Below are 27,969 nucleotides of genomic sequence, written 5' to 3' on the forward strand. Positions count from 1 at the left end.
GTGAAATTATGCGTCCAGGGTATTTAGTACCGCGGCAAACGCATGCCGTCACTTACTGCGCGACCCTGACCTACCGGCTGCGTGCCTACGAGAGCGAGTGTTTGCACCGTGGGGCCGGCTTCTACGAGCACACTTGTCTGTGAGTCTGCAGAAACTGCGCAGAAGGACAATACGTTTTGTTCGAGTTGCTGTTTATTCGCATCGAGCGCGTATTCTTTCCCGGAGCGAGAGTGCCAACGGCGGTCATCGGACGACGCACGCCGTACGGGAAGCGACGGCGCGGCGGCACGGAAGAGCAGCGCTTCGGCACGTGACGGCGACACAGCCGTACTGCTTCACGTGCGTCTGCGCCTCGCGGTATCCGTTATAACTGAAATTTCCGCCATATATCGTATCCGAACTGTAATACGGTTTTTAATGGCCCAAAAAATCTCGAATCTGTCGACGTCGGTCGCGAAACTTGTCCTGCAACGTATACAGATGGTCTGCGACGCGTGAAGCTGGTGTGCGTCATTGGCGTCGTTTGTTTCAGAGCGGAAGGCAACTGTTGACAACAATGATGGCAGAGGTGGCCGTCCGTCTGCTCTGTCACCGACTTATGCACGATGTTCTTTGATTGCTTAGGGAGATGGTTCATCAGAACTACAACAGCGGCAATATTACTTCATTTTATTACGTAAATGAGAAAAACATTTACTTAACTCGATACAGTCCTTTGCTACAAAAGCGCTTAATATACAGCTGTCATTGACTATTAAATCATCATTTGATACACTAATTAACAAATACTTCTCTCGCAGTGCAATGTTTGACATTTACAGAAGTACATTCTCATCCGAGACTCGAATAACTCTTTAGTCCTACTCGATGATGTTTACTGCTTCGGCTGAGGTCACGAAATGGTGTGTCGAGCGCTCCCAGACTCGGCTGTGTATTGACCTCCGGTCGCAGGCGCTGCTGCGCTGAGACGGGACAGAGAGGGCGTTGCCGTCTTCACCTTCTCACATTCGTGATTGCGAACTGCTGCGAGTCACGGTCCGATTGGCGTTTCCGACTTTGGTGTAGCAGGAGTCGCCATCTTTTCACAGATTTCTCCAAGTATTTTGAATGAGTGTGGGCCTAAACAATTGCACCGCATGTTGTCTTCTTTGTTTTCGAGACGTATCCTCCGCAATGTCCATTTTACAGCAACAGTAATACGGAAGCTGCGACGTCTTTGGCGACTGTATAAAGTCTTATTTTCACCAAAGGCGTTTCGCTTTATTTAAAGGAGCATCAGTGGCCACTGTAACAATTGTAGTTTTGTACACCATCTGTTTAACGAGCTCAGAAACAAGTTTCAGGTTTAAACATACTTCTTTTTTATTCGCGTTTTTTGGTGTGTTCTCCTATGCAGAGGCGGTCGGATTCTAACACGCTGCTCTGCGCTAACAGAACATATTTTTTTCGTTTGCATGTTTTATACGAGGCGAGAGGGGCGAGTTTCTCCAAGTTATAGCGGACAATATGGCGGATTTCTTGACGTATGAAAGTAATTTTTATTGTTTATACTCGGCGAATTACGATATTTACTTAATGACTTTGTTATTTTTCTCTCGGAACTATATACTTTCTTCTGTGGCATCTGAAAGAAGATTCGAACAGAACTTGAACGACATAACCAGCATGCGACTTATCGAGTTCCATAATTCACTTGCTGCTCCTAGTCCCATCTAGTTGCGTTTTGCAAATTGGACGGATGAGTATAGCCTGCCCGTTGTCGGGAAATATTGTAACTTTGCGGAACTGGACTTTCCAGGTCCTCTGTGCACGCCGGGTAGCCTGGAGACACTGCAGCGAGCAGACGTACCTCTCGACAAGTCGAGGGCCGCAGCGCCACCTGGTATTTGTCTATAACGAGCTGTGGAAGTAATGGGAGAGCAGTGAGTCCTCAAAAACACTTCAAGCTTAAATGTAACAGTGCAGTCCAGAGCCCTTTAAGTGGTCCTCCAAACCTAATTAAGGGAAACACGCTCTGTTCCGATATTTGTGAATGTGAAAAAATCGCTAGAAATTAACCACATGTGAGCTGTACACATTCCCGGTTTCGTCAGGAAGTGCTACCGAGTGTTCCAAAGTCAGTTCGGAAACTCGAAAACAACAGCTTCGACACCAGTGTTCCGAGACCTTTGTTGCCGATGTTTGATGTGTTTCGAACTCGGACGGCGCCAATCGTCATCTTCTGTGACGTCACCCCGCCGAAACTTGGCAGCCCCCGCCGCCGCTGTTCCGGTCCGTACTGTCGTTTACTGCTGGTGGCTTCTTGCTACCATCTACCCATATCCGAAGTGGATTGCTCTGGGAGAACAGGATTCGTGAAACAGGGAGAGATTGCAAATGTCATTCTCGCACACTGAGGGAGTTTTTGCAGACTGCAGAGAGTGCCGGAATGTCGGAATCAAAATTAAGCAGATTGGCGCGAATTCAGATTAATTTTGAGTCGTCTCAAAGCCGGCTGGAAATTAGAGACGAATCCTCGAGTCATTATAAGGACAGGGTGGAATCCGAGGGTTTCTGTGACTTCACTGAATCCACTATCAAGATTTTAATGAAGAGGCACATAACTACTGGGGCAACCTGCGTTCTGAGACACCCTGCATTGTTGCCAGATGTAACCTAGATGGCAGCGATGACATCATCCAACTAGGCAACAGCGCATGACGTCATCCAGTATGCCGCCCGTGACGTCATCCAAGATGGTGGATTTTGGCGGGAATGTTGAATTTTGGTGGTAAGATAGGCCAATTGGGCTACCTACACTAACCCAACCCATCCTCCCCTCCCCTCCCCCAGAAAAATGGCGGGAAGTTCAAATTCCAACAGGATAATGCACCACACCACATTACCTCTACTAACCTAAGAAAATAGCGGGAAAATAGTTCAACTGGGCCACCCCCACTAACGTAAGTCTTCCGACCGCCACCTCATCCTAGGGATTGGCGGCAAATTTGAATTTTGGCTGGAAGATAGATCAATTGGGCTATCTCTAATAACCCAAGAAAATGGCAGGAAACAAATGGCAGTTGGGCTACCTCCACTAACCTAAGTCACCCGACCCCCTAGAGATTTGAGGGAAAAGGACTCAACCAGTGCTGGGCATGAGTCTTTATTATTTTGCATGCACTATTTTATTTAAACAATTAGAGGCACTACCACCATCCAGTGTGGTCGCCAAGGGTCCAGAGTCCAATTGACCTAGTACACAATACCACCGCCAGAGGTCACTGTCGTCCATTCTGTGATATAATCCAAGTTGACGGCCATGACGTCAGCTGATGACAGAAGTACCGTTATCCGAGATGGCGGGAAATGGTGTGTCCACCATGAGGTCTGGACCTAGTACACAGTACTGCCACCAGAGAGTGATGTTGCCGTTCTGTGATGTAATCCAATATGGTGGGAAGATGGCAGGAAACAGTGTGGTCGCCATGAGGTCTGGACCTAGTACACAGTACTGTCACCAGAGGGCGCTGTCATCCATTCCATGACATAACCCAAGATGACTGGAGGGGAAATTGATGCAGCCTGCGCTGAGCTGTTGGAGAGAGGAATGTACTTTATTTATTTTGGAAGAACCGACTTGAGATAGTCTATTTATCACACTGATACAAAACACATGCTCTGACATGCTTGGGGTCGTGCCACACAGCCCACAGACCTGTAAAATACTCCTAAATAACGCTATGCAGACACGCAAACAACTCCTAAATTACCAAAATAATTTCAGTATAGACATGCAAACTCATCCTAAATAATGCAGCACACAGATGTGCAGACACGAAATCAACTCATAAACTGTCCAAATAATGCATAGCATAGCTTACAGAACTGTGCGAAAAATAATGCGAAAGACATGCAAACAATGTATGCAGGCACCACCCATGTCCACTGGACCGCACAAGAGGCTAGTGGCAGCCCCGGCAAAGTGACATGGCCATTAACTGCCAAGCCACGTGCAGGTACCCGTTCGAGTATCTCAAGCGTGAGGTGACGACATCCCCTTCATACTTGACATCTGAGAAATTCCTCTCGAAATACATGATAATCTAGGGGCCATTGATGACGCGACTCCACAGGAGCAAATACCTATTTACAGAGTGCAGACACTCCAAGGTGGGCCGTGCTAGCGTGTGTTCTCTGCTGCTGGCGTGAACCCCCCCCTCCCCCCTCCTACCTGTGGTCTGGCAAAGAGCTAATTGCTGAGTGACGCTGTAGAAATAGCTCAAGCTGCTTTCTCCCTAGTGATTCTAATGGACCATGTGTGATGTGTGGCCGACACATCGCCGCACGTAGCTACATACCATCGCAAGTGCATCTAGAAATTCTGTTTTTAGTAGCTTATCCGCACTTCTATTTTTTATTCATTATCAAACCTACTCCTGCATTACCCCTATTTGATTTTGTATTTATAACCCTGTATTCATCTGACCAGAAGTCTTGTTCCTCCTGCCACCGAACTTCGCTAATTCCCACTATATGTAACTTTAACCTATCCATTTCCCTTTTTAAATTTTCTAACCTACCTGCCCGATTAAGGGATCTGACATTCCACGCTCCGATCCGTAGAACGCCGGTTCTCTTTCTCCTGATAACGACGTCTCTCGAGTAGTCCCCTCACGGAGATCCGAATGGGGGACTATTTTACCTCCGGAACATTTTACCCAACAGTAAAGACCTATTTACAGAGTGCAGATGCTCCACAGTGGGCCACGCAAGCGTGTGTTCTCTGCTGCTGGTGTGAAGCCGCCCTCAACCTGTGGTCCAGCGAAGAGCTAATTGCCAAGCCAAGCTGCACAAATCTGTTCCACAATAACACAAGCTGCTTTCTCCCTAGCGATTCTATCGGAACGTGCATGACGTGTGGCTGACGCATCGCCGCGCGTACCTACATACCATCTCAAGCACACCAATCAACGTTCTCAATTTATACTAAAGTCACATGGCTATGTAAAATCAGAACTGAGTCGAACTCTAGGAAAATATATAGTGTCCCAGAAATACTTAACATGCGCTTTTGTAAGAGTTTTCGTGATGTCTCAGCTTTTATGCACGGAAATTCTTGCCCTAACAGAATCTGCAGAATAACGTCCTAGCGGTCCTTACGTGGTACCTCATCCATCACGTGTCACCCCTGCTTCCAACACACACAAATGTTCCCATCGCTATGTAGAGACTACCATATCCCAGCAGAAGAGAATGTCTTGTGAATGAATCGAGCATTACGATTAGCTCTTATCGAATTCACCCACAGAATTACTGATGCGGCTGGTGTGGAAGCACCATCCGCCATTTCTTTCTTTCTGCAGACGAGACTTTCAGCGGGAGAAAAACTGTTTTACACAGACCGCCATACTGCACCGACAATTTAACCCTACATGTCGTCAAATACGGAAAGACTCTTACTCAATTACACTGCTCTCCCCCCGAAAACAGGAGCCTAAATATCAGAACATGAAACCGACCTGTGACCCATCAATACATCACCGCGTACCCTACATATCGTCAAATATGGAAAGACTCCTACTGAGTTACACTGCTCACACACTGAGGACAAGAGCCTGGATATCAGAGCGTGAAACCGACGTCGAAAAAAGCAATTTATCACCGCCTAAATTCTCGATGTAATAAACATACAATTCCTATCCTGCGCCATACAAAATCAGCCCTTTCACATCACTCGTTCATATACCGCAAAGACAGACAGCGTCGAATATGACCCTCGGAGCAGTAGATGTTTACCGCGAGGTCACGCGGATCGAAGTCACTCTCAGAACTGTTCTGCAAATTCTGGCTCACTTCCCCTCGGCACAAACGCATTACTGTTTCTGGTCCGGACCTGATTGCTTGCTTGCTTTTCTATACCCATCTTTGGCCTCTGCGGTCACAAGAACAGATGTATTTTCGCAAGGTTTGCGGTAATATTATACCATTGTCGCGGTACTTCTCGATATCAAGCACACGGCAGCATGCTACCTATCGCTCGCGCAACGTAATTCCCAAGATATAGACTGGAAATTATTTCTCTACAAAGCCCAAAATTCAGCGAGGTGGAGCGTGCTCTACACCATTGAGTAATTAGAAACATATCCCGTGTGCGACGATCTTTACGTGAAAAAAACTCGACAAAGGAAAAATAGAGTAAACTATTATTTCCAATCGCTAATATCGATGTCGGCATTGTAACAGATTGCAAATCACCCCTATAATTTACGAAGTTAAATAACGTGTTTCTAATGTCTAGAGAACCAGCAAACGTGTCTTTCGCCTGCTAGATCCTCACACCACAATCCATGTTCCATCAACTAAATAAAGGCGCGAAATGTGCAGAAGCAGTGGACCGAACAATTTGCATGGGTGGGAATAATGGTCGAGCGCAAACACACCTCCATTTTCTCAATTTTCCACCCCATCACGAAAGCAATCCAACACATATTAACAATTAGTTCGCTATTCTGACGTCTAGAGGATTACATGGTTGAGACATCTACATTCGCACGGCTCCTACTGTTAACAGGAAACGCGTATCATTGGCGCACAGATCACCTACTCTGCACGCATAGACACAATCATCATCCTTAGAAACCACCCTCATATATATTTTATGCCTGTAATTACAACTAAACGTTAGGATCGCGCTCTCAATTGAACGACATTCTCCAATGAGCGAAGTATCGGAAATACATCCTGCCAACGGCAGTGGCTCTGGAAATACTCTTCCCTCTGCTATCGCAGTATTCCACAGTCATCTCCTTTGCACATGTCGAAACACAAACACATACTTTATAAGCCTCATGCTCAAGTGAACTTATTACGCATTCCCTACTACTACAATTTATAATACCTGGCTAGTAAATGATTCCACACGATACAAAAAAATACTGAGAGAAAATCAGAGATGCTTGGACACGTCTCATAAGTTTTTCTTGCAGGTGTTACCAGTGTCTTAGAAAGAGAGGTGTAATTGGCCAGATGTTAAAAAATCCGATCGCCACAAATACTGTATGTTAAAGAGTGAAAGACCCTCCTCACATTGACAGTGACCAACCCACCCTGCGGCACCATTACCTATTTAATCTGCAACCATCCAGAAGAAGACCGCTACATTCCACATCTCGTGATGAATGGAGCTTGCCGAGTCCTCACCCATCCAAAATGGCTCAAATGGCTCTGAGCACTATGCGACTTAACTTCTGAGGTCATCAATCGCCTAGAACTTAGAACTAATTAAACTTAACTAACCTAAGGACATCACACACATCCATGCCCGAGGCAGGATTCGAACCTGCGACCGTAGCGGTCGCTCGGCTCCAGACTGTATCGCCTAGAACCGCACGGCCACTCCGATTGGCTCACCCATCCAAGAGCACAAGATTACTCAAGATGCGCCCATGTCGAGGAGGTTAGCACTCCTTATCGATGTATAGTAACAGATATGAAAGTGTCGTGATGTAATAGCAGGTGGTTAAGAAGAACAAGAAAGGGATGATTTTTATGTGTGATGGAGCTCCAGACAGACAGAGTTCGAAGCATTTTTACATAAATCAACCAAGCTATCAATTTTAAAGTATTAATCCAGACTCTAGTGCAGGACCTGGGAGGTATTAGTGAGAGAGAACATAAACATACACACCCCTAAGACTACAACGTTGCCAACCACAGTGGCCGAGCGGTTCTAGGCATTTCAGTCCAGAACCGCGCGACTGCTACAGTAGCACGTTTGGATCCTGCCTCAGGCATGGATGTGTGTGACGTCATTAAGTTAGTTAGGTTTAAGTAGTTCTATGTTCTAGGGGACTGATGGCTTTAGATGTTAAGTCCCATAGTACCGCGAAAATGGTATAATATTATCGCAAACCGTGCAAAAATACGTCTGTTCTTGTAATCCCAGAGTCTGGAATGGGTGTACAAAAGCAAACAAGAAATCAGGTCCGGGCCAGAAACAGTAATGCGTTTGTGCTGACGGGAAGTAAGCCCGAATTTGTAGAACAGTTCTGAGAGTGACTTCGATCTGCTGAGGGTGCTCTGGTCACTCATTGGGGGTGACCTTGCAGTAAATATCTACTGCTCTGAGAGGTATATATGGCGCTGTCTGTCTTTGCGGTATATGTATGGGTGATGTAAAAGGGCTGATTTTGTATGGCGTAAGATACAAATTGTATGTTTACTACATCGAGATAGTAAGCTCCTGTCCTCAGTGGGAGAGAAGTGTAATTGAGTAGAACTCTTTCAGTAGTTGATGATATGTAGGGTTCGCAGTGATATTTTGATGTGTCGTAGGTCGGTTTCACGTTCTAATATTCGAGCTCCATTCCTCAGTGGGAGAGCACTGTAACTGAGTAGGAGTCTTCCCGTATTTGTCGATATGTAGGGTACGTGGTGATACATTGATGGGTCGCAGGTCAGTTTCACATTTTAATATTCAAGCTCCTGTCCTCAGTGGGAGAGTAGTGTAATTAAGTAACAGTCGTTCCATATTTAACGATATGTAGGGGCACTCTGCATGGTTTAATTGTTGGAGCCATATGGTGATCTGTGTAAAATAGTGTTTTTCTCACTGAAACTCTTGTCTGCAGAAAGAAAGAAAAGGCGGATGGTGCTTCCACACCAGTCACATCAGTAATTCAGTGGGTGAATTCGATAAGAGCTAACCATAATGCTCGATTCATTCACAAGACATTCTTTTGTGCTGGAATATAGGAGTCTCTACATAGCAGAGGGAACATTTGTGTGTGTTGAAAGCAGGAAGGGTAACACGTGATGGACGGGGTACCACATTAGGACTGCTAGGAAGGCTGCATTCGATGTTATTCTGTGCTATTTTCGTAAACAGATTCTGTTAGGGCAAGATTTTCTGTGCATACAAGCTGAGACATCACGAAAACTCCTACTAAAGAGACATTAAGTATTTCTGGGACACTATACAATTTCCTGCAGGTCGACTCAGTTCTGATTTTACATAGCCATGTGACTACAGTATAACATTCTGAAATTAAAGAAATGTATGATAAGATATTAGAAATTATTCAGATAGTGAAGGGAGACGAAAATTTAATAGTCACGGGTGACTGGAATTCGAGAGTAGGAAAAGGGAGAGAAGGAAAGAAACATAGTAGGTGAATATAGACTGGCGATAAGAAATGAAAGAGGAAGCCACCTGGTAGAATTCTGCACAGAGACAGGGACAGCGGTGGGCCACTATCGGGGACGTCCGACTCACAACTCTGAGTTGAGAGCTGTCCAGTGTCGGTACAGGACCCTGCAGTCCATTTTCCAGCCCTACAGTCGTAATTTTGGCGGCAGGTTCGTGTTTGGAGACAACAATGCAGACACTGCCATCGCGTGAACACCTTTTTTCAGGAGGTAGGAAGCGCAACACGAAACCGACTGAGCGCGCCGGCGACCTGCTGGAAGCTTTCTGTCACCCTGCACGACCCGGGGGCGGCCCGGACGGCCGTGTTTAGCGACGTTTCGGCCATTTTGTGGACAGCGCAAACGTGTTATTTCCCGGCTCCACCGAAGCATACATGATTTCACAGGTGTGCTATTTTGGTTTCCCAGTAAAGCCGTTTTCTTAGTTTGGTACGGATAGCCCTTAATTCCCTGTTCGCCTTCAATCCTAGACCACGTACGCTTACAGTGCAAAACGTTCGCTGAGCAGTTCGTGTCTTCCATGGCGAAGCCGTAACGCGCTCGTGCACCAACCGCACGCCCGCAGGAGGAACTCCACCCTGCGTCTCGCTGTCAGCTCTTCCTCTTCTCGAGTACATCTACGTGGTGTGTTCCCTTGCCCTCCAAGCCTCCGTGCAGTTTATAGCGTCCCATTATTATTATTATTCATTTTATTTTGTACTTCATTCGTGTACTTGGAACGGATAAAGACATTGTCTACATGCGCGTAATTTTTCTCGCCTTATTCCCGTAGTCCCTGCTGGTAGCGAGCAGCACAGTGCCGCCAACCAACCCCGTTCTCTACACTCACCCGACACGGTGTCGCCAGACGTACTTCGCCTTACTTCTAGACATGCTCACTTAACTTCCCCGGGAATTTCCAGTTACACTTCGTATGGTCTATGCCAAAGTGTTATAATCCTATCAGCGCGTCACTGAATTCATTTCTTGTCTGCTATCGAAACTGCTACGAACAACGACACGAATGAGAAATACAAAAGTGCCAGTCGAACATTTTACGTAAGTTCCACCCTAACACATGCTTGTAACGCAACCAGCAATATTACATATTCGTAAGTATAATTTACTCATCTTAGTTCAACCTTTCTGCAAAGAATGTGACGTGTTTGGAAGAAAGTATGGAAACCGTACGATGACTCACTGTATTAATTCCAAACCGATAACGGTACATTTTCAGTGAAGCATATAAAACAAATTTGTAACCGGTTGGTGCTGATCTTCATCAACAATTTGTCAGGGTCTCCAATCGTGTCCTTATCTGATGAAATTGTGTGCGAGATCTCCGAGACACTTTGAATGGTAGGTCTGGACTCAATCATTGACTTTACGCATGACCAGAACCTCAAAGGATTTTTGATAAACCTTTCGCCAGGATCTGACCGTGAAAATTACTGTAGGCTTTACGTACGACACTTGATGGGGTATGAGAGTCGCTATTAACTTTTCTCTGTCAGCGTTCCTGCAGTATCTTTTGTTCCTAGAGTGTAGTAGTCTTTGTTTTTGCAAAATTCTCCGATCGGTACCGTTAGATCGGGATAAATCCTTGCCATTTTACATTACGTGTCTTGCAACGTAGTCCGTCACAGTGTGATTTGTAACGTGTTTCAGTTTTCTCCGCAATTGTTCTGCGTTTGCCAGAACTTAAGCTCTCATTTCGTTGTCCTAATAAGTCGATAGTGACTCTCAGTCAGTTGGAGCAAACACAAATACTCTCGTACCGTTCTCGGTGACTTTTCTGTCTTCGGTACTGTTGTTCCCCTAATAGCATCGTGCCTTTTAATCCCTCTCACACTGCTCACACTCTCTTCCAGTGGGGCTCAGGAGCCGCGCAGTGTATCCCAGAGCATACGCGCCGCGCAGCACCTGACCGCAAACTCTGCCAAAATGTTTGTTTGCAGTTTGTGACGCAGAACACGGCCGGTGTCATGGTGTTTATGGTTCCCCGCGTCTCTTGGCGTAAACGTGGAAGGATTGACGTTATTTATCAACACACCGGCCGCTCGTATCCAGCCTGCGCGATCCCAAGGATGGGTGGACGAAACGAAAGATTTGATTTCCCTCGACAAGTTTCTTATTACAATATGAAGCGTAACGTGCTACTCGGTTCAAAAATAGTGAAAGCGTGAAAAACTGCCTTATTAGGATACTCCAGTGTAATACACATATATTCATTATCTCACCAAAGCCATAAAGTCGTTGTTTAACTCAAGACGAGGAGTCGGAATGAAGCCACGCCGGGGGATGGAGTGGGTCAGTGGTGAGCACATGCTCAACTCTGGTGAAAGCGAATGACGAACCCAGTTTCCTCATGCGAACTCAGAAATGTTGCTCCCGTTGCAACACTGCCCAGCTTCTCTTTGCTGCCCTCTTTGTCCTCTGTTAGACAGCTCGCATCCATTTCCCGCTAAACATCGAAACGACATTGCTCTTTGGACGTATGTTATCAACCAAGTGAATATGTAACTTCGAGTTCCCCTAACGTTCGCTTAGAGCTTTGGAAGCTCACAGTAATAATAGAGTCGTTTATCTCAAACATTTGTCTATCTTCATGGTTCTACATCATCTTACACATTCGAATGCAGTGACTACCAATGACGAAATATCGAAATGTCAGGACGGATTTAGGTCGTTAGGAGTTTAGCACTTTTTAGTACCAACATTAGTAACTTTGACCTGTCGTACCGAACACCTGCTAGCAGAAAAAATTAGTGTTCTCGAATTTCCGTAAAATATTCTACGCCATGCCACATGGTATTTTTACAATGAAGACACTATTATATGAAGTATGTGCGTAGGGCGTAGTCGTCAACATACAGTGCAACAGGTGTAAGGGCAGATATTTTTATTGGTGATTGAGGACATTGTATTAAACATGACATCAGCATTTATTTCATTTGCAGACTAGTAACTATAGCTATTAGGAGTAAGTTTTTTGATTGGTGGGTACCTCCAAGTGTGTTCCGGGAGGATTTGTTGTCGTTCCACGCACACCTTCCACTTCCGGACACACATTCGTCGGTCAGGAACCCGTCCCTGCAGTTTGTCGGTTTTATTAACGTTCATTCCATAACGCAGTCCATTCCCTGTAAACGCGGCCAGCTTGCCGTCGCCAGCTTGCACCCTGCCCTGGCTCCACGACTTCGTGGCTCCTGCGCCACTACCCTCAGCTCTTACCGACTGACATCGGGACTCACCTGACGAGGCCACGGTTTCCCCGCCTTCTAGCGTCCGATCGACGTTCTCACTAGCTCACGAGGGACGCTGCAGGCAATATCGTGCTGTCAGCAAAAGCACTTGCATCGGTCGTCTGCTGCCAGAGCCCATTAACCTCATATTTCGGCGCACTGTCCTGAGGGATACGTTCGTCGTACGTCCCACATGATTTCTGCTGTCATTTCACGCAGTGTTGCTCGTCGTTAAGCGGTGCCATCTGCTACTGCGTTGATCGTGGTGGGAAGTAATGCCTGAAATATGGTAGTCTAAGCACAGACTTTACTGTGCGGATCTCGGAATACTGAATTCCCTAACGATTTCCGAAATGGCTAGCTCCAACTATCGTTTCGCTGTCAAAGTCTGTTCAGTCCCGTCATACGGGCGCACTCTCGTCGTAAACCTTTTCGTATGTTTCACTGCGCACACCCCACGCCATATTCTCAAAGATGACGTTTACTCGACGAATGATTAATCGAAGTAAAAATCACGTTAAATCTACTAGTTATTAACAATTGATTAAGAAACCTACAACACTTTTTTGCAGTTCAAAATCCACTTAAAAACTTTTAGATGCATCTACTGTATTATTAGTCCATAGTCAGAGTACCTGAACGTGTTTGGATTACCAGTTCGTAAGTCACTGATCGCTGTTCTCAGTATAGAAAGAACTTTAAATTACTTTTCTATAAACTCTATACCCTGTCGAAACCAATGTCTCCTTGTAGTATACTGATCACTTTTCATATTATAATATTAATTAGCTTGAATACTTCGTAGAAATGTTGAGCTTCTGTGAATCCCTTTGCCTTTTGCTTATAGCAGCATTGTTAATAGTACATTTCGCTACTTCAGTTTATTTATACCAGTAATGTCTCTGAACTCTGAGTTCATATTATGAGAAAATGAAATAATTCAATTCATTTCCTTATTCCGGATTAATTATTACGGAAAATCTTGTTCAAGTATTTGTCAAATGTTCAAATGTGTGTGAATTCCTAAGGGATCAAACTGCTGAGGTCATTGGTCCCTAGACTTACACAATAGTTAAACTAACTTAAACTAACTTATGCTAAGAACAACACACACACCCATGCCTGATGGAGAACTCGAACCTCCGGTGGGAGATAACGCGCAATCCGTGACATGGCGTCTCAAACCTCGCGGCCACTGCGCGCGGCGTATTTCTCAGTATATTTGGTATCCTACATGCGAGTCGTAATTAAAGAAATAACGCATATTTCTTCGTAATGTCTCACTTTACGACGAAGACTCGAAAGATTTCTCTTTAACTTGACATGTCCAGTAGAACAGATACCATCTTCATATAGTAAAGGCTAACCGGCCATTGACCTTCTGTGCGGATGAACACGCATTGCCTGAACACTTACGAGACTCGGTAAGATTGTCTGCCGCGAGTAATGAGTGTAGTGGGCAGTGTCACTACGAATGTAGTGTGTGGACATTAATTTGGGAATATGGGTCTCACGGGGAGCGTGCAAGGGATAAATCCCTGCAGTCGCACTATGCTCTGTGCCCTCGGTGGCTCAGACGGATAGAGCGTCTGACATGTAAGCAGGAGATCCCGGGTTCGATTCCGGGCCGGGTCACACATTTTCAACTGTCCCCGTTGATGTATATCAATGCCTGTCTACAGCTTAGGGTCTTGATTTAATTAGCATTTCATTCCTCATAACTTATGGGTTGGAATACGAAATACTGTTTTGCTTTTTGATTTCTGTAGGGTCTTATTTTTTGTTTGTACTTCATTTTTGTCAGTTAAGTTCAGTGTTTTACACCATTTAAAAGAGGCAGTGACCGAGAACGAGCAAATCAATTTCATTTCTTCTAATGGAATCCAAAGAAGAACAAAAATATAACAAAAATGCTAAGTGCCGCCGCCACCTCACACTAACCTTAGGGCACATCATAGACAAAGCTAAGCCTCTTCAGACGTTGACCGGTCACGCATCCCACTAATCAACTCAAAGTTAAAAACAGTCAGTCACTTCATCAATCACAAAATTATAGCATAGAGGCATGCAGTTTCCTAGAATGTTCCCAAATTTCAAGGAAAATTTAAGGTATGGAAGAAAAAAAATGGCTCTGAGCACTATGGGACTTAACATCTGAGTTCATCAGTCCCGTAGAACTTAGAACTACTTAAAAATAACTAACCTAAGGACAACACACACATCCATGCTCGAAGCAGGATTCGAACCAGCGACCATAGCGGTCGCGCGGTTCCAGACTGAAGCGCCTAGAACCGCTCGGCCACACCGGCCGGCAGCTATGGAAGATTTCGCTGCGCGACTTCTATATTCCATAACGAGGCGTTGAAGTCCAACACAGTGACACTTGGCGTGGCTTCATCGCTTTTGGACCACAACACTGACACTGACACGCAGACAGCCAACCCAGAGTTGTTCGTCACCAGGTGACGCTCCACAGCGGTTCGCCATTTGTCGAACTCACTTATGTCAGTAGATTTCCCCATTTCCAACATTTATCACCGACAAATGTGTTTCTCCTTTTGCCGGTACTCCATTTATGTGCGAGTATTTTTATTACCACGCCACGTGCGCACAATGCCACCAGGTGGCATTCATTCTTGAAGTGGCCATAATATTATGGTTCCTCAGCGTTTACTTGACGTGCAGTTACAGTACTACAGGGGTGAGTTGGCATAATGTTTTGGATCCTCAGATTATACTTGACCTGAAGTTACGTCACTACAAGCCCATTGTGCTCGTAGAAACGCTTTTAATGAGGCGCGAACAATCGAACAATGCTTTTCGCTCCAATTATATCGTGTCGTATAGTGTGTTCTGAAGAACCTTAATGAAAGTTGAACGCTAATTTTCTATTATTTTGATCTGAACAGTAAGAGAACATACAACTGTATTTAGGAAACTTTCACTCGATCAGGTAGTTTGAGATCTTTTCCGACATATCAGCAAATTTCTCTCTTCCACCTCTACGCTAGTGATGATAATGCTCTGTAGTCACTAACATTTGGTCGAAGGACTTGCAGGAAAAGTGCCCTTTGCGGCCACAAAGAGACACGTGACCTGCGGCTAGTTGCACACTCCGCCAGCCGCAGTGCGGCGTTTCGAGCAGTGCACTTCGCGTCCCCCTCACCGAACGCGGCTGATGTGAAGAGATAAAACTTCAGTCAACTCATATTTCTTTGAGTTTTTCGCCGTGGTCATTTGCTTGTCTGTTGGCACTGACAACTCTACGCAGAAGCCGCTGTTCTAGGCCGTTAAGTGAAGGACGTCAGGCACTGCATTTTCCGTGGTGAGAAACAGTGCCCCAAAATTTGGCATTCTAGGCGCAGTTTTGACATTGTGGATATCGGAATGTTAAATTCCCTAACGATTTCCGAAATGGAATGTTCCATGCGTCTAGCTCCAAGTACCGTTCAGCGGTCAAAGTCTGTTCCGATCGTTCTGCCATATATTTCCTACGCACTGAATGAGCATGATGAATTAAGGCCCCCGTGGCGTCATTCTGTCTGTACAGGGTGTAACAATAAGGTATGGCCAAAATTTCACGAAACGTATCTTCCACCGAAAGAACGAAAATGTGTTATACGGATATTTGTAACAGAAACGCTTCATTGCCATGTCAGAGCTCATTTTCTGTTTTTCTTCAAAATCACGTCAATAATCGTGAAACAACAGAAATAGAACGTACAATAATTGCATGAAACATTTTTACCAATGAAATGTTGAACATACCCTGTTGGTTACCATATGAAACGGCTTCCTAAATGAAATGTTGAAAATGCCTTCGTTAGCAAGAATACATGCATCAACCCGCGATCCCACAGAATCCTTGATGTGCTGACGCATCCATCGAGAATTGCCTAGTATTTCACAGCCTTCAACAGTATGGGCGCAATGACTCTGCACATCCTGTACCCGGCTTCCGTACACAAGTGATTTCAGATGCCGCCACAGATAAGAGTGTAATGTATTTAGACCCAGAGAGCGTGTAGGCCAAGGAAAATGGTCCACTTCTACCTATCCACCTCTCATGGAAGCTTAGAATCCTACGAATGATAGCGCTGAAGTGAGCAGGAGCTGCGAAGCATATGTCTTGTCGCACTCGTAATGGCGTGTGTTGTAGCAGAACAGGTAGGCTTTCCCTAAGAGATCATGGGAAGTCTTTCAGTTGAGGCTAAGTGAAAAGAACATGAGGATGTAATAAGCAGTCACCAACAATGCCGGACCAAACGTTGAAAGAAACTTTTTCTTAATGATGTGATTCTTCTGGGACGCATGAGCGAATCAGGGATTCAATGTGATGACGGTTTAATGAATGTATTCATTTAGGAAAGTGTTTCATACTGTTGAAATGCGACAACATGACGTGGGGATCTGAGAGTTGAAGGAGGTATGTATGTAAGGAGACTTGGGGCGTACCGTCGCCGCCGACGACGTCTCCATCAGTTATGGGATTTGCCCCGCGTACGAAACGGCAAGATATTTAATGCCATTATATTCTGCATAAAACATACCAAACTGTGGAGCACCGACGCTTTAGCAACGTCCTTACGTCGGATGTGAATCGCTCACTGCGTGGTATTCTCCTTGTCGATGCATATTTTCCTTGTCCTAGGATGGTTCTTACACTCTGTAATCGAGCAACGCTATCAGCGCTTGAGAGTTGAACACTGAAATCACTTGTGCTAAATTCTGGTCCCGCCCTACTCCGTCCTACAGCAAACACACACATCGGTAACTACATGTTCTGCAAAGGAAGGCGCTAGTACGATCGATTTCAGAATACGTGGCAAACAGATATCGAACCAAGTCACAGACATCCTGTTAGGATCATAACATTTATGTATAGTACAGACGAAAGTATAGCCGTACGACTCGAAATTCACTTCTTACGGTAAAATTGTCATTGATGTAAGCACAGAGTTGGATGATTTGGCTTGGATGTTTGCTGGAGGAGCGCTATATTGTTGCTTCCAGCGCCGATGTTATTGCTATCGTGGCAGAAGTGAGGTAGCAGTGCTTGCGTGCAGCTGTCGATTGTTTCAGTTTAGGATCTAATCATTCTCAATAGCGTCTCGCGAAAAGAACGCGTGCACGCTGCAGCTGCCCTCTGTCGATGTGTGGGTGCTCTGGTCGCGCATTGGGGGCAGATGACTTGTGATCGTCGGCTGCAGGCAAAATATCTAGTGCTGAGAAGAGTATATATACGGCAGTGCCTGTCTTCGCGCTATATCTACGAATGATATAAAAGGGATGATAAGAATTGTATGTTTACTACATCAACACGGTACGCGCTGATATATTGCTGGGTTGGAAATCGGTTTTGCGCACTAATATTCAAGGTCCAAGCTCCTGTCCTCAGTGGGAGAGCAGAGTAGTTGAGTAGGAGTCTTTCCGTATTTGACGTTATGTAGGGCACGCAGTGATATATTGATGGGTCACAGGTCGGTCTCACATTCTAATATCCAAGCTCCTGTCCTCGTTGGGAGAGCAGTGTATCCGTATTTGACGATATGTATGGTAAATTTAATTGCCAGTGCAATATGGCGATCTGTGTAAAATAACTGCTGAAAGTTTCGTTCGCAGGAAGGAAGAAAAGGTGGATGGTGCTTCGATACCGGTGGCTCCAGTACTTCGGCGGGTAAATTCACTAAGAGCCAATCATAATGTTCAATTCATTCACAATCTTTGTGCTGGGATACAGGAGCCTCTACATAGCGGAGGGAGAGTTTGTGTGTTTTGAAGGCAGGAAGGGTAACACGTGATGGACGTGGTACCACGTTAGGTCCACGAGGAACACTGCATTCGACGTTATTCTGCGCTATTTTCGTAAACAGGTTCTGTTAGCGCAACAGGTTCCGTGCATACAAACTGAGGCATCAAGAAAGTGAGCATTAACTGTTTCTGGTACACTATCCAATTACCGCGAGGTGTGGTGTTAGCGGTACAGTGGTTAATGGGAAGGAGTGCGTATGTGCATGACATGGAGCAGAACAGCAGGTTAAGTGCAGAAGACTAGGTTAATTTTCATAATTTTTATGTTAAATGCACTACAAAAGTTTAAGGGTGTGTGTGGCAAAGAAGAATTCACCTGAAATGGCGTTCAAAAGCATGTGAAATTAGAAAAGTGTACCAGAAAATGGTGGGAGGACATCAATGGTGGTAGAATATTTTAAGAAAATAGGGACGACATGGAAAACCACTTTACAGAACAATAGGTTAAGTGCCAACAAAGGCCCAAAAATTAGGTTAAGACACCCAGAGTACAGTGCCAAACATTAGATTATGTGTCGTATTTGGTCCACGTAATTACTTCTAACAAGACCCTCGTGTTTCCAGCAGGAAATGGTGAGCAAGAGAAATCCAACACCCATAAACTGATTTTTCTATAAATAAACAATATACCCTTGAATTTCCTGTCATGAGATCCTTCCTTTCCACCAGTTTCCATGTAGTCCACACAATGCCTTGAATTGTTTAAATAAACACTATTCCACACAATGTCTAAATTGTTTAAACAATATTCCATACACTACAATCAGATATCCTCCAAATGATCGATCAGTTGAGTCTTTTTCCCGCCAATTCCTAGGAAGAGGTGGCGATCGGATTTTCTTAGGTTATTAGAGGTTGCATTGACCTGACGGAATTTGAACTTCCGCTCAGGGGGTTGTGACACATTCTCACCAGAGAGGTTAATTAATTGATCAATTTAATTAAGTAGTCAATGTGACCTAAATCATCTTCCCACCATTTTCTTAGGTTAGTAGAGGTTGCATTGTCATGACGGAATTTGAACTGCTGATCTGGGGAGCATGGCAGGGGGGCGTAGCACTTTCCCACCAGAGAGGTTAACTATTCCAATTTAATTAAGTAATCAAATTGATAAGAGTGAGAGGGGGCCTAGTCCAATAACTCAGACCCGAAAGTGTACACGTAGCAGCGAGGGGGAGGAGGAGGGGGCGGTGGGGCGATGGACAATAGGTTAAGTGCCTGTCAATGAAAGGAGAACAATAGGTTCGCCACGAGTGCCTACCCGCCCCTGATGTAGGCAACCCGCACTAACAAAGTGGCCCAGCACCCCCCTTGCCCCCCTACTTCGGGTGGCCAGTGGGTGGCCTTAGCTAGCGTAGAACTGGCGCTGGAATCGTGGAATCGGATGACCAGTGAGTGACGGTAGCTCGAGTAGACTGGCAGTGGAGTCGGGTGGACAGCCGGCAGCCTTAGCTCGAATAGAACCGGCACTGGAGTCGTGTGACAGTAGATCGGGCAGAACTGGCGCCGGAGTCTGGCCGTAGGTCGGTCAGAACTGACACTGCAGCTGCGTGGCCTGCCAGTCGCCGTAGCTCGGGCACAACTGCCATCGGAGGCGCGCGGCTGGGGAGTGGCCGCAGCTCGGTAGAACTGGCGCTGCTGTCGGGTGGACTCGCTGGTGCAGTAGCTCGCAGTTCCCACCTTTGTTACGAGATGTCACTCCAAACGCCAGTCAAATACGGAGCTAGCAATATTCGTCCCTGCCGAAAATTCTCAGAGAATATAGACTAAATTGTTTGCACCAAGTGTAAGTGATGATATTCAATTACCTAACGCCATTCTCTGAATTTTAATCTTAACTCTTTGCAGTGGCCCATAAACAAAATTATCGCTGTGCCAGACCAATACAGAGGGTACAGATACTTAGTGCCACCCGTGCGAAGGTTGGGCGGGTCTCTAGTACAAATATAATTGGGTGCGCTTCTCACAGGGCCAGTCTAGGAAAGAGTGTGACCGGCGTTGTTTTCGAACAGCTTGTGGATCTTTCGAACTACTTCAAACTGCTGTCTGTGAAGATTCTTTCGTGCATCGGATATACAGGCCTTTCTTGTGTCCAGCAAAGTAGTGGACTAGCTGCTACGGTGTTACTGCCTCGACACGAGACTGTAGCGCGGGTGGCTTGTGTTGCAGATGTCGGACTTGCCCGTGGAGAGCGCGGACAACGGTGACGTGGCCTCCGTGATGGACAGCCTGCACAAGAAGGCTCTCGTCCGCCCCCAGGCGGCCACCTCCGCCGCCGCCGTCACGCAGGTAAGGCTTTCGTTCAACTGCTGAAACGATTTGCACAGCTCTGTGCTTCCAGCCGTTTTTCTTGCACACCGGGGCTGGCGAGCTGTCTCCGTGTCGTGGTCAGTGAAGATTTCGCTGCTCGCTGTTTGCTCTCCATCCAAACGGAACACTCTTCGCCGCACTGCTGAGGGTTTCCTGGCACAGTCGAAGAATGAAACAGTCTCACATGGACTTAAGAGGCTAACCTAAAGAACGTGACGCAAGAAACGTCTCAATTCGGCCCCTGCACCACGACGCTAGGTGTGTCTAATAAATGAGGAGGTCCAAATTGGCTCGGTGTATAATTTAACTGACAGGGACAGAGTGTTTATAAGAGAGGCGTCGCATCCGGCATTCTATTTGCTTGTATGACGTCGCAAACGTATTAGTCCTCTGCCCGTAGTCAGCGTTTTTTGGCGAAGGACGTTGTCTTGCGACGGTTTGGCATAGCTTTGTGATTTAAGTATGACGGCATTTAATTATTCTACGGTGCTGGTAAACAGTGACTGTGGTTAGCTGTAGCTCAACGGTACGTGATTGCAAATACTTTCGTAATCTGCGCTGTTTGTCTCTGTATTCGAGACTGTTTAATGTGGCGTTATACCCGTACCTGCTCTCCGATACTTCCTATGCACGTCTTCACATCTTACCAGATGCTGGGGTTCTTCGTACAGTTCTGCTGATTAACAATAATAGCGCGATTTTAATTATATTTACTGTTTTACGCGGAACCTAACATCTAGTGAACTTAACAACGCAGTGGATAATGCTAGCTGCACCACGAACCAACAAATTCAGTTTCCTTTTGCCTGATCGTGACCAAATGACCAAATGGAATGTTTAATCCTTCCTTCTACAATTTTTTTTATATTTCAAATCATTCTTTGGAATGGAATTCACCACAATCTTCACCTAGTAGGGAAAGGACTGGTGATCTGGTTATATTGTCCTCAATATGTGGTTTTTAAAAATTATCGACATTTATTGATCTAGAGCACTACCTTCAACATTAGATGATGTAAATATGACATTGATTCTAAGAATAGTAATCACGTTTGGACTAATAGCTGTAGTTGAGTTTTATGTTCGACTAATAGTAATGAATTTTACGTTATTTGGTCTCTTACATACAGAAATGGAACTTCCGTCACGCTGTGTGAAAGAGGGATGGATTAAATCCATTGTTGTTCCACGTAGATCCATAGAACATCATAATCACACAAAACAAGTAAAATGTGCAGCTAGGAGATAGATTCTGCGTATAGCAGGCATTGAGACTAATTGCGCCAGCTTGCACTGTAGGCAAGCGAAACAAAACAGATTGCAGAGGGGGTTTGTGCACAAATTACGTTACACACTGTCAGAACTGTTATTGTATCTGATGCCGTTTAGCAAAGCAAATTCGTGTGAGTGAACTCAACAGATAAAACGTAGCCGGCCAAGGTGGTCGAGCGGTTCTAGGCGCTTCAGTCTGGAACCGCGTGACCGCTACGGTCGCAGGTTGTAATCCTGCCTCGGGCGTGGATGTGTGTGATGTCCTTAAGTTAGTTAGGTTTAAGTAGTTCTAAGTTCTAGGGGACTGATGACCTCAGATGTTAAGTCCCATAGCCCGCATCTCGTGGTCGTGCGGTAGCGTTCTCGCTTCCCACGCCCGGGTTCCCGGGTTCGATTCCCGGCGGGGTCAGGGATTTTCTCTGCCTCGTGATGGCTGGGTGTTGTGTGCTGTCCTTAGGTTAGTTAGGTTTAAGTAGTTCTAAGTTCTAGGGGACTTATGACCACAGCAGTTGCGTCCCATAGTGCTCAGAGCCATTTGAACCATTTTTTAAGTCCCATAGTGCTCAGAGCCATGTGAACCATTAGATAAAACCTACCGCGAAGAACAATTTGAGATAAATCAATGAAAATAGCTTTTAAGGGTTACTATTCCACACTAAGGGAAAATAAAATGCATGCAAGGACAGAGAGTAACGAATTCACAATGGCGGGAACCCGTGGGGTCCGTTAGGTTCAAAAAATGGTTCAAATGGCTCTGAGCACTATGGGACTTAACATCTGAGGTCATCAGTCCCCTAGAACTTAGAACTACTTAAACCTAACTAACCTGAGGAAATCACACACAATCATGCCCGAGGCAGGATTCGAACCTGCGACCGTAGCGGTCGCACGGTTCCAGACTGAAGCGCCTAGAACCGCTCGGCTGCACAGGTTGGCGGTGCGTTAGGATTCGCAAATGCAATTCACCGAAAATTTCTAAATTATTAGGAAAGGCATCAAGATTATTATATGGTACTGCAGGAAATTAAATAACATCTGAATCACTATCAAATTTATGTACCACGTGAACTACTACTACTACACATGTGGGTAAACTTCACTCACAAAGAACAAGTTAAAATTGAACAAAAATTCTGAATAAAGGGGATATCAAACTTCATAGAATCACTTTTGGAAAACATTAATGCACTTTAGCATACTCTGATACCTCACCTGGGAGCAGAACAGATTCCACGCACCCACGTGGCGAGCACAATAGGTGCATTACAAATCACAAAAAAAAACTGCCTACAGTTTGTAAAATAACTGAGTGAAAAAACTATGGTCCGGATTTCGTTCTCTGTGGCAGGCTTTTAATACGCTTAAAAACACGCAAAACCTTAACTTTTTAGTTGTGAATCTACGCTCACAGAAGTGGCACGAACATGTGCTCGTGACCACATCACAAAGAAAATTGGTATGAAAGTTAACTTCATCCCACAAAACTGTACTAACTATGCAATGACTCGAAACATTCCCTCAAATTTACTCACTGTTACTCCGCAAACAACGTGCATAGCTGATGGCCAACACTCACACTTAATGTACATGACCATAGTATACCAACTACGTTATAACAAGAAAATATGATGGAAACGACCCATTACGAACGCTCCATGCAACACCAGCAACGCCAGCCGTCCAGCGGTGCACCAGCGTGACGGGCTTACGGAGACGCCTCCTTGTTCAAACCGCCTGGCGGTGAACCTTGTAATCTTACCCTCCCACACATCACTGTTAAAATTCTCTTAGTCTCTTCATTATTTTCAAACGCATCGAGAGGCGTAAGATATACAAAAGAAAAGCTGTTTACTTATCTTCATTTTCTCTTCTTGTTGTTGGCTCCAAGTCTTGCTCAAATTTTTATTTATAACACTGTGGATTCCTGATGACTAAATAACTGATGAAGATTTGCCTGTATTGTTCCTGAATTTTATTCTTTGACACATTTTTAAACATAACACCGTCTTAACAACTTCCACTTCTATCACACCACAAATTACATTATTAGTGACACAATCAAAAACACGTCTGATTCCATTAAAGGCATACCCACTACTACTTACATTCTGCAGTGCTCAACAATATTCTAAAGAAGTTACAATGCATAAGAGCTTACAAACTTTCTTGACTAAAGTAGAATCATTACTACATTATATCATTATCTTCTAAATGAATCCAGAAATAAATATAACAATTCGCGTTAGATTGTGCATTTAATAATATGAATTTTAAGTATGCCAGATATTTTCGTAATTTCAAATATTTCTAAAAGAGTAATTTTGAGCGTACATACAGAGTGTAACAAATTAGTGTCTTTTTACACATTTTAGTTTGAAATTTAATGCATTGTACACAAAATCAAATTAAAGTCTTTCACTGAAACAGCCGAGAATGTTCAGCTATACCAGATTCGGGATTAATCCTGGTATCGGCTGCTTCTATAAAAGAAGGTTATGTTAGAAAAAGGGTGTCCCATTACAACCTTTCTTATTGGTTGTTGCCGCCTGACACCCACTACTCTCGACTCTGTCGATCGCTTCTGAAACTTACAGGCGATGTCTTTGCTTTGCCTTTCCACAAGTTATACTTTGTCCAAGCCCGCTACACTCTGCCTTTGGCTGGTCCGTCACCTTTGTACAGCCCATCACCACCAAACGTCAGGCAGTCACACACTAGTGGAATGATGTAGATAGGAATTCAGAAGTCTGACACGGAAAATTAAAACGAAGGTAGATCCATTCTTATACCTATTGGGAATTTTTTATGATCATAAGAATGAAAAAATTTTGTTATGCCAGCAAGTACTATGTTAATAGTAGTATGCAAACTGTTTAAATGGAGCGTACTAGCAGTACGGCTTCAATGTCGCTACAGTAATTCCCCTTCAAACCCAGAAACGTGAAAATAACAGCTCCACCGAGTAAGCCAGATAGATCATAACAACTAAATTGTTTGCGACCACATTAACTCCCAATTTTCAGAGATAGCGGTGCAGGAAACAACTCCGAATCACGCACATGCACTTACATACATACATACACCACATTTACGTGCACCATTCAAAATCTCACAGCTTACCGTACAGACAGTAGTATATTTACAATTAGTAGAACAGTGAGATTGTGCGTAAGATTTGCTAATACTGTGAGATCTTAATGTGTGCATGAATAACTCGGCACAATCTCGAAAATAATTTTTTCCCCTCGACGATGTCATCTTGCTTTCGCCCGTAAACGTTTTCACTATTGAAATTTTGTCATTAAGCTGTTTTCAAGTGTCTACGAAACATAATACAACGTTAAAGAGGACTATGTAAAGTGGAATTAACATTACGTACAACCAATTTTGTAGTTTGTTGACATCATATACTTACAAGATTTTGAAACATAGGTTTACGTTACGCAGAGATAAAAAGTAATATGCGCATGATAGAACAAGTCAGTGATGCTAGTCAATAATCCATTTTATGTTCAAAATGGTTCAAATGGCTCTGAGCACCATGGGACTTAACTCAAAAAATGGCTCTGAGCACTATGGGACTTAACTTCTGAGGTCATCAGTCCCCTAGAACTTGGAACGACTTAAACCTAACTAATCTAAGGACATCACACACATCCATGCCCGAGGCAGGATTCGAACCTCCGACAGTAGCGGTCAGCGGTCGCGCGGTTCCAGACTGTAGTGCCTAGAACCGCTCGGCCACTCCGGCTGGTTCCGTTTTATGTACTGCAATTTTCAGTGTTTACATACGTGGTGAGTCACCTAAAACTTGCAACGCAAACACTGTGGAAACGACAAGTGCTACTCATCTGTGATTTTCACAGAATGGATTGGTAGTCAGAAGCTCGTAACGTTAGCCAATCACTTTTTTTTTAATGGAACAATACCTGTTGACATTAACAAACTAAAAGTAGGGCAAATTAGAATGTGAGTGGTGTTTGTTGCAGCATTCTAGTGCGAGTCGTTTGCGACGTATCGTAATTTGAAAAGTTCCCACATGGACGCGCGTGTAGTTCCTGTAGCAGCACAAACTAGAGGACAACACGTGTGCATACACTGGTCATGTGGGTTCCGACCAGCGTCGAGACAGTTGACCATCACAGGTTGTGTTCAAAATGACCACCAGCAGCGCCAACACCCGCTTCCAGTCGTTCCGACTGCTGCACATTTCAGCGGAGATGTCCGAGCGGGCTAAGTAATACTTCGTTGCGTATCTTCTGGTACAGTTGGTATCATCTTGTAGACAGCGTCTTTCACGTTTCCCCACAGTGAAAAGTCTATAGGCGACATATGCAGGAAACAGGCCGGCCAAGATAGAGGTCCTCTGCGTCCAATCCAACGATTTGGAAACGGTTCGTGCACCGTGGTCTGAACTGCCATCGTGCTGGTACCACGGTTCTCCTAGTCTGCAGTGAAACGTCTTCCAGCATCCGTGGAAGATGGTCTATTAGGAGGCTGCGACATATGTGCGCGTTCCTTCAGACCTGTGAAAGAAGTAAAGAAGATTGGGTTTAACGTCCAGTCGACATTGTGGTAATTACAGACGGAGCACAAGCTCATGTTGTGTCGAGGATGGGAAGGGAAATCGGCCGTAACATTCCAAATGAACCGTCCCGGCATTTGATGGAGTGATTTAGGGAAATCACGGGAAACCTAACCTGCATAACCGGACGCCGGTTTCAACCGTCGTCCTCCCGAATACGAATCCAGTCAAAATATTTGCTTTTTATTCCTGTGACCCCTCAACTGTATGTAGTGGTAAGGTGTGAGTCATATGTCTTAGTTTTGTCCAGTCGGCCTTATGAAATAGCGATCACTGATGTCTGTGCTGTGAGAAGCGCCATCCGTGGCCTCCCAGCCCGTTATAAGTGGCAGTGCATCTGCATTTGCAGTTGTTTGTCAATCCTGCTGCTGGCTCCCGATGGCGCTGTGTATGTGGGTGGCCGATTCGGACTGTCGGCGATGTAGAGGTTGCGTTCATTTAACTCCTCGTGGACTTGGTGCCCTCGGTCGTCCGTTGTGTCAGCATGGCATATAGTCGACCCAACATGTATGCCTGCAGCTATTAATAAGTTTCTGTTACTGGCGTATCCGACAATGTCCCTCATGTAACTGAGATAAGGCTCAATGTCGTGCGAGTGCTGCCCGTATAACGATACAATAATCTTCTTCTTGCCTTCGTGCACTATTTCCACTGTTGCGAGGTGTTCGTTACATCGGTGAGCTATCTGTGACAACGATCGCACTCTTAGCATTGCATGTACCTGTTACGATGATTTGCTTGTGGCCAAAACTTGTTAGTTTGCCGTCCCTGGTGCAGGGTTCCTGGTCCGCGTGCACTTCGTTCACTGGTTTAGACAGCTCCGTACCAACTAGTGTCTATGTTCATGGATGTCGGGTGGATACTAAACATTTAGATCCCTATTGATTGTGATCGAAGTATACTCGTCCGTGGGCCCTCGCAAGGTTCAAAAAATGGCTCTGAGCACTATGGGACTTAACTTCTGTGGTCATCAGTCCCCTAGAACTTAGAACTACTTAAACCTAACTAACCTAAAGACATCACACACATCCATCCCCGAGGCAGGATTCGAACCTGCGACCGTAGCAGTCCCGTGGTTCCGGACTGCGCGCCTAGAACCCCCTCGCAAGGTCTTTGTACACATTTTCTAGACTGTACTTTTCGCCCATTCACGTGCAGGCTTTGTATAGTGGTGCAGTCAATTCTTTACTGTGTCGGTATATTGACTGATTTCAGCAAAACTTTGTCTATCTGCTCGGTCGTTGGATAGCAGATTGTGGCACCTTTCGAGTTGCCAATTCTAGTCACAAGTAACGAAGTTGTTTGGGAGGTGTGTCTGTTTTCTAGCCTCAAAAGGTGTATTTTTCTTCCAGCTTTAAAGTGTCGTCTGTTCCCAAAGATCCGTGTTGTGTGGGTCTGATGATTCTCTCGCTGTCTGCTCGGGCTGCGAGTGTGTTGTGGGTGTCTGTATTTCCCGTTCTGTGTCGTTTTCTTGTTTTACGTTCGAGCTTACGTGGTAGAAATTGTGTTGGGTTGTCTGTTTGTTTGTGTGCTTTTGGAATCGTCAAGTTTTCACTTTTTCCCTTCCATGCTGTTCAT

At 45.0% G+C, this 27,969-nt stretch overlaps 1 protein-coding gene across 7 annotated transcripts in view; it reads left to right on the plus strand.

Annotated features, from left to right (window-relative positions):
* LOC126202933 (NAD(+) hydrolase sarm1) overlaps positions 1–27,969 on the plus strand; it is a 1,078,224-nt gene that overhangs the window by 859,754 nt on the left and 190,501 nt on the right. For 6 of the 7 annotated variants that reach the window (XM_049937073.1, XM_049937030.1, XM_049937080.1 and 3 more), the window contains one exon: positions 20,394–20,513. The exons of the other annotated variant lie outside the window; for it this stretch is intronic. In XM_049937073.1, the coding sequence (XP_049793030.1) occupies positions 20,394–20,513 (120 nt within the window). The remainder of the gene's footprint in view (positions 1–20,393; positions 20,514–27,969) is intronic. 7 annotated transcript variants of the gene reach the window in all.

The sequence above is a fragment of the Schistocerca nitens genome, chromosome 1, assembly GCF_023898315.1.
Source record: "Schistocerca nitens isolate TAMUIC-IGC-003100 chromosome 1, iqSchNite1.1, whole genome shotgun sequence".
NCBI classification, from domain to species: domain Eukaryota; kingdom Metazoa; phylum Arthropoda; class Insecta; order Orthoptera; family Acrididae; genus Schistocerca; species Schistocerca nitens.